At 31.8% G+C, this 11,505-nt stretch overlaps 1 protein-coding gene across 2 annotated transcripts; it reads left to right on the forward strand.

Moving 5' to 3' along the window:
• Window positions 1-438: 438 nt before the first annotated feature.
• LOC145635552 (uncharacterized) lies at window positions 439-5,382 on the forward strand. Of its 2 annotated transcripts, XM_081686858.1 has the most exons (9): window positions 439-999; window positions 1,435-1,861; window positions 2,063-2,143; window positions 2,710-2,775; window positions 3,203-3,268; window positions 3,480-3,536; window positions 4,020-4,064; window positions 4,449-4,493; window positions 4,945-5,382. In XM_081686858.1, the coding sequence occupies exons 1-9, from the start codon at window positions 683-685 to the stop codon at window positions 5,074-5,076; spliced, it is 1,236 nt and encodes a 411-aa protein (XP_081542984.1). In that variant the 5' UTR covers window positions 439-682; the 3' UTR covers window positions 5,077-5,382. The 2 variants fall into 2 exon arrangements, with proteins under 2 accessions (XP_081542984.1, XP_081542986.1); XM_081686860.1 differs by lacking the exon at window positions 4,020-4,064 and having other exon boundaries at window positions 441-999.
• The last annotated feature ends 6,123 nt before the right edge of the window (window positions 5,383-11,505 follow it).

Here is an 11,505-nt window from a genome sequence, read left to right on the forward strand (position 1 = left end):
TCGTATTAAAATATCAACTTTTGTCGAACATAAATTAATTATACTCCTTATATAGTCCACAATTCCACCAAGGATAAATACATGATACATAGCTAGAGTTTACTCTCATTGACTACATCAAAGTCCTTTATTAAATTTTCTTCCACCCCTTCTTTTAATTTATGTCCTTTTTGATGATAGTATTTGACGAGAAATTCCTACCTCCTTACTATACTCCTTTTTTCACCAAACTTTTTCAATTTTTTTTAGATGTTTCAACCCCACTTTTTTAGATAAAAGCAAAAGCCTAAAAAGAGAGAAATTGAAGAAAAAAAAAAAAAAAAAAGGCAATTAGGGACTAGTCCCCTTCTCCATCCTCTCCCCCCCCCCCTCCCAATTTTCATTATTTAAAAAAAAAAAGAATTAAAAAGAAAAACCCTTATTAATAACAAAAATATATATAAAAAGAAACACAAAGCTATTAAAAAAGAAAGAGAGATATATAATTGAAACTCCATGATTCAAAAAACACACATTATGCCTTGGGTTTTGCTCCCTATTTAGCTTATTACTACTATTTCTACTCACATATTAATAAGCAAAATTAAAAGCAACCCAAATCAAATCCTCTTGAAAAGTTTCTACAAAAGCCGTCTCTTGGACCTTCAACCACCCAAAAACTCTAAAAAAAAAAAAACACACCATGAATAGGGGTGTTTTGCAAAACTCTCCGGTGCAACAAATGATGGCAGCCGGAAATCCAAGCTGGTGGCCTAACATTAACAATTTGATGAGGCCTCCCATTTTATCTCATCAACCACTCCTTTCGTCGCCTTCTTCGTTCATATCTCCGCCCCTGAATAATAGTAACAACAACGATGAGGACAACACTAACAATGTTTTCCAAGCTCAATATAATAATACTATGAATTCCTCTTCTTCTTGGCTTGGTGATCATCCTACCAACAACAACAACCATCATGAGCATCAACTTCCTGAGTCTTGGAGCCAACTCCTCTTGTAATTATACTCACCTCTTTTTTTTTAATCGATCTATTTATCTATCTATCTATCTATCTGTATGTCTGTTTCTGTGTCTACCTTTTAATCCGTTCCTCCTAACTACTATGATATGTACATACACGCACGCACACACATACACACATACAAGTGAGTGATTTATTATCTATATGCATGTCTCAAGATTATTGTATAGTTAATTCCCTAACTAGGTTTTCATTCATTCCTACAATTTAATAGGGTAAGGTAATTTATATGTTTTTTTTTTTTTATTTTTTTTTGTTTTTTTTTTAATATTATTGTCTCTAGATATATAGATCAGATCTAGCCTTGATTAAATTTAAGTATATGTAATTATTTCACAATACACATAACCTAATTATTAGATGTTTCATTTTATATATTTAATTACTTAATATGTATATATTTGTGTAGGGGTGGAGTATTCTTAGAAGAAGAAGCAAAAAAAATGGAGACAAATAATTGGGAAGAACAAGTTGTGCTTCAACAACAAAATCATCATCATCATCATCCTCATCTTGTAGATGTGAAGCAAGAAAGCTCAGTAAATAGTTATAATAGTAATAACAACAATAATAATAATAATAATGTTTATAATGATCAAGAATTTCAGCTAGTAGCAGCTAAAGCAGCAAATTGGTCTCATCATCATCATGCTCAACTCAATAATATTCCTGTTTCTTCTCCTCAATCTTGTGTTACCTCTTTTAGTACTAGTAGCAACAATAACACCAACACCACCACCACCAATAACAACTTGTTGGATTTCGCCTCGTCGATTTCTAGTGACAATCTTCACTCTAGACACCCTCCTCCTCCTGCCCCCGATCGCTCCACCGAGGTAAGAAAAAAAAATTATTTTCATTTTCATCTAATTTTTTAAATTTTTTCTAGAAATTATTGGTTTACCTAGTTATATATATATTTTATTTTTCTTAATGATGGGTGCGAATCAGACTCACTTAACAATTAATAATTAATTTATTATTATGTATACTCGTGTATGAATTATAATTTTTATTATATATTCGGGTGTGTATAGTGTAACAGCAATGTTAGTGGTGGGACGGCAGCAAAGAAAGCCAAGGTTCAACCTTCTACAACTCCATCGACTGCTTTCAAGGTAAATAAAATGTAATTGTATGACAAAATTAAAACAAGCAAGAATATAATTTTTGGTTATCTCACTATCACTGAATTTTTCTCCCTCCAAATCTTTTCTTCCTCACAAAAACACAAGTATAAAGGCACAAAAACACATGTAAATACATACCTACTTTGTGTAACATCTCTTGTCTTTCTCATATGTCTTTTTTTTCCAAGGATCATTATTCTTTCTTTCTTAACCCTATCTACGTACCTATCGTCTCTATTCTCGTCCATAGATGAAGATATAGCATTAAGGGTAGATAATATCCGGTTATACCGTATATTTTTAATTAATAATTCTTGTGTGAGACGGTTGTATAATAACATATATATACCCTGCATAATACAAGGGTTACTTTCATGATTAACTTGTAAACGGAATGAGATTGTCTCTTTCATACGAAATTAAGAAATTTGCCCTTTGTTTGAATGACCCTTTTTATCAAAAAAATCTTGAATTAATTAATTAATTAATTAAAATTCATGTATGTTTATTCTAACTTTATTATATGATTTTGTTTTTTAATATTGGAAAATCAGGTGAGGAAGGAGAAATTAGGAGATAGAATAACTGCCCTTCATCAGCTTGTCTCACCTTTTGGAAAGGTAATCCATGATTACTCATCATCTACTATTATTAGTCAAGTATAATTACTAATTAAGCACCATTATTATTATACATAGCTTTGAGTTAGCAAGCTAAATAAGCAAACTAACAATTATAACATGCAAACTTCTTTTTATCTAGGCATCATAATAATAAAGTGTACCTTTTTTTTCCACACATGAAACCTTAATCAATTATTTTCTTTCCAATTTTCGGCTTATTAATATGTTTTACACCTAAAACTCATTTGATTAACATACATAGCATTAATTTGCAGATTAATTTGCAATTAAAATAGAACGGAAGAAGTATTGTATGGAAATATAATTCTTTTTTTTTTGTAAAATTGCATGAATATAATGAAAATATGAATCTTGTGATAAAAGTATAACTCTTTTTTTTCTTCCTTTATTTTTTTTTCTACAGACTGACACAGCATCTGTCTTGTTAGAAGCCATTGGCTACATTAGATTCCTTCAGAGTCAAATTGAGGTAAGAATGAAGAAAAAAAAAAAAAAAAGATTCAAGAAATTTATACATAAACTATGTACATTATACTTTATACTTTTGTTTTTAACTAAATTAACAGATTATGCTATTGTTTATTTTATTATTAATGTAAAAACATACAAAAAAGTTGCATTTCTCAAAACATTCTTTTGGACATATGGTCATATAAAATTCCCCCCCTCGAATTGTGCAGGCCCTCAGTCTTCCATACCTAAACACTGGAGCAGGAAACAAGATGCAGCCTCACCCTGTAAGAATCAATTCATTTAATTACTATTCAATATTTAAAAAGACTTTATAGATTCGCGAATGTTAACTAGTTTAATTGCATAATTCACAAGAAACTGGTAATCGAAACTCTCTTTTGTATTCTTTTATTTTTAAATATCACCTTCAATTGACTCGAAAAATATCAAATTTAGGTTATATTCTAGTAATAGTCCAAGTGACACCTTATGCCTTAGAATACTCTTATGAGTAGATGAGTCGAACACATCTACACGTATAATTAAGTCTCATGTCACTAGAATTTATGATGAAATTCGACCTCTGTTCAAAGTTGAGTTTGATTAATCATTTATGTAATTAGGAAAAACGCGAAAGTTCAAATTATGTAAAAAATAATAATAGTAATAACAACATCCATACAATATTATTATTATTTTTTATAAAAAAATTGATAATTTTCTAAGAAGATTAAAAAATGATGGTGTGATAATGCTTGAATTTGTAGATTCAAGGGGAGAGGAAGTGTATATTTCCTGAAGACCCTGGTCAGGTAAAGCTTTATTGGATCCATGACCCCTCTTTTTAAGGGCATGTACCAAACTTTGGGTTTTGAAAAATAATTGATTTTCAAAATAAAGCTGTCACTTTTTTCATTAACTTTATTTTGTTTTGTTATTCTTTTAAGAAACAAAATTTTAAAAATTACTAATGAGAAAATAAAAAAAGGAATTGGTTTCCAAAAGATTAAAAATTTAGCAGCTTTCCTTAGATTATAAAAAAAGTTTAGCAATAAATTAAAGCAGTGATTATTGAAGAATAATGATCAAAGTTCCTTTTTTATTATAATTGTATTTGACTCCTCTTAAAAAGCTGATTAGTTAGTGTAGAAGATGCTGATGCCTTTATTCATGTATGTTTCAATCTTTTGCTACAGCTCTTGAATGACAATTCCTTGAAGAGAAAAGGAGGTCCTGATCAGGTAACTATTGCCTTTACATTTTAACAAGCACCCATGAGGAATCAAACTTGCTTTTACATTTTATCGAGTCTATCGGGGTACACTTAGAGTTAGGTGTATATAACATCGATAATATTATGTACCAATAATAAAACATCGATTGGTACTTGTATAAAATAAAAATTATTACGTACAGATAATATGAAATAAGAAAAGTTAGTTGATATGAAATAAGAAAAGTTAGTTGATTGGACAAATAATTTGTACAAAGTACGAGTACTTACCAATCTATGCATGTAATTGATTGTGTGCAAGAGTAGGTTTTCCTATAATTAATTTTTGTGTTTGCCTGATTTTTTATCAGGTGTATACAAAATATATCCTTAATCTATGACAAATATTATCGTACTATAATACCTTATAAGAAAACGAGTATGTGTATACTAATTTAAATTTATTTTGATATAAATAGGATTCATATGAAGAGGCAAAGGACTTGAGGAGTAGAGGGCTATGTTTAGTTCCAGTGTCATGCACATTACATGTGGGAAGTGAAAATGGAGCTGATTATTGGGCTCCGGCACTCGGTGGCGGTTTCCGGTAGATGGGACCGGGGTTAGGGATCTAGTACGTGCATCAACGGCACACCGAAGCTTCAATTGAAACGATATAACATCATTAGCAGTCAATCTGCCCCCAACAATATCTTCCTATATGAAGAAAACAAGGTTGATTGCTCCTGATGCTATGTTCTATTTCTCTTGTATTGCATTTAAGTGTGCTGTAAATTTAATTTAGATTTAAGATTTCAAGCTAGTGTTTTTTTAATCTAGTTTTAACAATAAGCTACTACTTTAATCAACATTGTTCAATTTATTTTAGTACGTTCTCAATATATATTTTGAATGGATATTTCATCATGTGCATGCAACTATCAACATGATGAGAATGAGGAATAGCTTAAGTGGTTAGAGCTTTCCTCGCAATTTCAAGAGGTCCTGGGATCGATTTTCACCCTCGCCCAGTCGCTCTTGTGGCTTTCTAAACATCAAAAAAAATTGTCCACATGATCATTGCCCAGACTCCTTCTAGGTTTCTGGTTGCCCAAACTAACATGAAACTGCCCATCAAGTCAACAACCCGGCCAGGTGCAAACACTACAGCACTCATCGGCCCAACAAAGTAGCAGTTCAACAATAAGACTCAGCCCACTATATTATCATAGGCCAATTCTCCCCTTTCCGAATTCTCCGACCCAAACACTCCCCATCATATGCACCACGCCCTATAAAATGAATATTTAGTAAAAAAAATATGAACATTTAAAAAAAAATAAATAAATAAACACATTAAAAAAATTAAACATTTAATACTGAAGGTAGATAATATATTGCAGTATTAAAACCCCTGTTTATTTAGGGTTTGATACAATAGGCATGAATGAGCTAGAGGAGCTGCATTTCACTATTGTTTGAAGTCCTAGAAAATTTTTTGTCCATCAAAAGAAACTTAGTGCAAATCAGGGGTAGGGAATCTAGGGATGTTAAATTACAAAATACATTTAGATCAAGTTGTTGGTTCTACAATATCTAGCCATTTGTCTGCAACTTGATTAGCATTCCTCCCTTCATGCTTGAGTTGGACTTGCTGCAACCCCCGCGAGCAGCTTCCTGCAATTATATAATCATAGCAGTCAGTCTGGAGTTGAACTGCTGTGAGTCTTGTATTTCCTGCATAGCCTTAATTTCAACAGTCAATTCAAGTCCTAGACGAAACCTAGAAGTTACTTTACCTTACTTCTGCAGCATCTCAGCACCAAAATGCTTACCACAACGGAATGAAAAGAGGCTTCTCCAACAAATCACAAACCTTAAACACTTTGGCCAAACTAGGAACCCGGTGTTTCTGAGGCTTTTGTCTAATGTATTGTACCAACAAAACGGCACAAAAGCAGGATTAACATGCTTCATCACCAAAATCTCTTGCCCTCCTTTGGAATAGGCTATGGGCAGATGCGACAACCTTCGGGTGGGAACTGAATGCGAAATGTCCAACCTCATCCAGGACTCTTTAATCCCATACTCCTTCATTAGCCACGCAGCAACCAGTCTCTCATTTATATTATAAGTCTCTTTCAACAAGCATGGATCCATCTAGATTCCTTAATTCTGTGTTATAAGTATCCGCCTCCACAATGTCATCAGGGATGGGTACCTCTCCCCACTGCTTATTGCAAAGATCATAACAAACAATGACAAGTCGACGACATTTCCCAAACGAATGCTGGACAGTCCAATGGAGCAAATGGTTGTTAATAAGTACACCACAAGACGTAATTTTACGTCCCAAAGAGTTCCATTCTTTACTCAACCTACAAGAATTGGAATTCAAGCTATAAACCCTCATTTCACAGGGAGACCCATGCCACCCATTCAAAATCCTAACAAGTTTATAGTCTTCTGAAAGATGATCATACCCAAACCCATAGTAAGCATCACCGCACCTAGGAGCATTGCAGATCTTATAGAATGTCATCGTTGCTGGATTGACCAAGATAACCTCGGAATTTGGGAGAAGAAGACATAGTAACCCATTACATGAACCGATAATAGAAGTGTCAGCGGAGTCAAAGTTGTGGGGTAATGGGAGCTTGACTGCAGGAGATTCCGGTGAGTCAAGGTCAAAGGAGTAGAGGTTAACCATGGGGTTAAACTCATATATCTCAGCGCCGTCTTCCTCCCCAGTCCCCACCCTCCTCTGTGGAGGGATCAACGATGCCTGAGAAAACAACAAGGCAACCGGACTTGGAGAGGAGAGATTGGTGGAAATGGGAGTGAGCAAATTCAGGGCTGCTGATCACTGTCAGCCATGATTTGCAAACACATTTGAGACACAACAAACACTTGACTGGTAATCTGGACAGTATGTTAGAGATAAGCTCAAGTGGGAGAGTATTTATGTAAGAAACAAAAGCACAGTTTTTATTATCCTCTTCCATGGTTTTCTTCGTCTCCCTTGAGTTTACCCAATTTATCCCCTGATAACAAAACAAGATCAAAAATTGTATACTCAACAACTACGGCTTTAAGTTAAAGTCAATTGAGCTACGACTTAGTTACTTAGAAGCAAAATGATAGCAGTCATAGCACTAATTATATTCTCTATGTTCAAAAACCTCTTGCGAAATCATCCAACAAAGATATGTGCACTGATGATTAACAAACTCCCTACTCAATTATACTTTATAGGGTGTTTGGTTGGTAAGCAAGGGTTTAAAGCTTAGGGGTAATCCATACCTAGTGTTTATTTAGAAAATTTCAGTTTATTAACTTACGGGTAATCTCTGTGATTAACAAAAAATTGTTTATCACACGACATTTTGGTAATTACGAGTAAATCATCAACTTTATCCAATCATCATCACTATGGGGTCTGCTTTAAGGAAGAAGTTCTTGATTTATTCACGAAAATGCAACATGGTAAACAAATAGAGATCAACTTGAACTGTTTTTTCTCGGTGGATATGACTCGAACCATAAGTCCAAACTGCCTTCTCGAACAACAACCAAACACAAGGGTACTCAAACGATTACCCAAACGACCTTGTTTTCATTCTTGATTCCAAACTCATACCAGTCTATGAACTTAACACCCCCTTTAGGGGGTGTTTGGTTCAAACAATGGTATGGGTTTGGAATGAGGAATGAAACCTGGGTGGTATGGGGTTGAAACTTGATACTTGATTTCATGTGTTTGGTTTTTATCTAGAAATGATAGTCTTCCTTTTAATTTTAAACCTAAAGGTATGTGTATGAGCCATACCCACCTCCCCCCTTGGGTTTCAAAAACCCATACCCTGAGGGTTTGAGGTATGGGTTTGAAAAATGAAATGTCAAGAAACAAACACAAGGTATGGGTTTTGGTCATTCCAAACCCATACCTTATACCTAATATGCTTGAACCAAACACCCCCTTAAAGTGTTGAGCTCATTATCAAAGAAAAATTAATTTTTGGTATAAAAAGAAATGTCAAAGTGCTCATACGATACCTTAACTAGATTGTCAAGCATCAAAGATTGAATGTAAGAATATAAGATAGCAATTATACAACCACGAAATATTAGCTGCTAATTAAAATGCATTTACAATAAAAAAGATGCCAATCACATCCCAATTCACATTTTTTTTTTAATCATTTGGTTAATTCAGTAATATACTCCAAAAGATTACAATTCCAAAGAAAAGACTTATACATGAAGAAATTAAAGAATCCACAGCAGAAAACAATAAATGTTAAAAATGGAGAGGAAAATAGAAATTCATACTCCGATAAACAAGAGAAACAGATTTTTTTTTTTTTTTTTTTAGAAAATAGTGTACCTGAAAATCGGTTTTAGCGGCTACAGAACGAATTCACTCTCATTAAAATTCAATCTTCTAAGTATCTCCAATGTCTAATTCTGAAAGCAGAATTAAGTTTGAAAGAATGGACTAAACACCCCTTACAGTTTCTTCAAAAAAAAAAAAAAAAACAAAACAAAACAAAAACACCCCTTACAGTATAAGTAGAATGATGTTAGGGCTAAGAATAAGAATTAAGCCGTATTACAAATTGGTTGTTGGTGTAGTGGCGAATGTTCGATCACTTGTAACAATAATTAGGATTAGAGTGAAACTTAACTATTAAAACTGAGTCTCGAATCCATATCAATCAATTACATTATACTAAAGGCGAATCTAAACGGACACTTGGCAATAAAATAGAAAGAGTTTTCCCTCCAAAACAACTTAAAAAAATAATAAAAAAAAACCTTATTTTTATATTTGTATCAAAATTTTGACTATTGATCAATTACATTATACTAAAGGCGAACCTGAACGGACACTTGGCAATAAAATAGAAAGAGTTTTCCCTCCAAAACAACTTACTTTATAAAAAAAAAAAAAAAAAAAAAAAAAAAAAAAAAAAAAAAAACCTTATTTTTATATTTGTATCAAAATTTTGACTATTGATTTGTACAAAATCTAAAACAAACTTCTTTAAATATAACATTGCCAATAATAACTATTACATATATATATTTAATTATTTTCTTTCACATATATACTCCTATCATATTTTTTTTTTAACAATACATTTCATACTTATTTTTTTGAAAAAGTATATTTCATACTTTTTAATACTGAGTTATACTTCTTTTTTTTTATAAAATTTATTGTCGTTAAAGTTATTTGAAAACCGTGCATTGCACGGGGTTTAATCTAGTTAGCTCAAAAGGTGAACTGGGTGGAACGCCAAAAAAATTCTCCGTATATTATTACTCGTATTTTGTATCTTATTGGTATAATACATGACAAAATCACACGTAAATCCATATAAATCATTTATTTTTATTTTTTAATTTTAGCTTCTTATATGTACCCTTAAAGGCTACGTAGGTCTATGTATAGCCTTGAAAATAATTGTAAAGTTTTTCTTGTTACTTTTTTATGTTTGTTGTACAACATTTGGTTTCGCAAGTACAATATTTGGTTTTAAATTAAAGGAACAATACTCCCATTAAACAAAACAAATAGTCAAATACAGCAGTGGGTTATGATGGATTAAAAATAAATACGAGTAAGGAGTAAATAGAAGTATTCTTCACAAAAAAAAAAAAAAAATGAATAAAAGTAAAATGAGACTTTTATGTATGGATTTTTGTTTTTTTTTTTGGTGAAATTATACTTTCGTTTGAAGACGAGAGTACTATAAAAGTTAGCTATTTCACCAAAAGTTAATTATTGTATAAATGGCTAATCCTGGTAATTTGAGAATGAAGTGATGGTTCTTTATTTCAAAAAAAAAAAAAAAAAAAAAGGAATGAAGTCATGGTTCTCATAAATTTGACAAAATCGACTCGGCCTAAACCAAAATAAAACTAGATTATCCTAAATGAACTTTGTCGTGCTGAAAAAGGGCTTGAAGCCTTGAATTGAGATAGACCTAGCTAACCCAACTCAAAATAACCTAACCAAAATCAAATGTAGTTAATACATACCAATTTCATGTGATAAATTAATTTCAATATACCCAAGGTTCAACCCAAAATCAACCCAAAGTCTCTTCACTCAAATCAACCCGATTTGATTGCATCAGACATGTATCCAATCCAAACCGCAATTTCTATAGTACTCCTGGAGTATCGTGAGCATGGTACTCCAGGGGGGGTCAAATACTGGCTTTTTAATTAAAAAAAAATCTTTGTTCTATTTTTGCTCTTCTGCTCTTCCCTTTGTCTTACTTATTTTTCAAAAAATTTCAATAATCACTCTATTATTAAGAAATTTTGTTGAATTGAAGAGCTAATTGTTCAAATTACCAAAATCAGAAAAAATAAAACCCTAAAAATCAATTGAGTGTTTTATATTTATGAGAATCTGTTAAAATTTGAACAACAATTTGAATGAAGATGATTTTATTTAAAGAAGAGAAAAAGAATCGAACAAATTTATGAGAATTTTCAGAAGAGATTTTACGTAGAAGTTAATTTACTTGAAAACTGATTGAGCTCATTTTAAGAGGGATATTAACGTATTGTTCTGTAAAAATAACATACATTTGAAAATAACAAAAAGTTGAAGCAAAATAACAAAAAGTTCAAGTAAGATAACACAATAATCTGTTAGCAAAATAACAAATGATTTCAGTGAAATAACACAAGTTTCGTGTGAAATAACACAAATTTATAGTAAAATAACACGGGCTGAGGTTTCCCCAAAATAACACTAGAATTTATCAAAATAACACATGGTTTACGTAAAGTAACACAATATTTTAGCAAAGTAATATAAGGTTATTTTAGCAAACAACAACACAAGATTTGCGTAAAATAACATAATATTTTAGCAGAACTACATAGTATTTAATTAGTAAAATAACATAAAGTTTTCATAAAATAACACAATGTTTTGGCAAATTCAAAAATAACATAGATTCGATTGAATCAAATTAACATATTTAGTTCAAATTAGCAGTATCATTTTCAATTAA

The sequence above is a fragment of the Chenopodium album genome, chromosome 6 (assembly GCF_948465745.1).
Source record: "Chenopodium album chromosome 6, dcCheAlbu1.1, whole genome shotgun sequence".
In the NCBI taxonomy this organism is placed as follows: Eukaryota; Viridiplantae; Streptophyta; class Magnoliopsida; order Caryophyllales; family Amaranthaceae; genus Chenopodium; species Chenopodium album.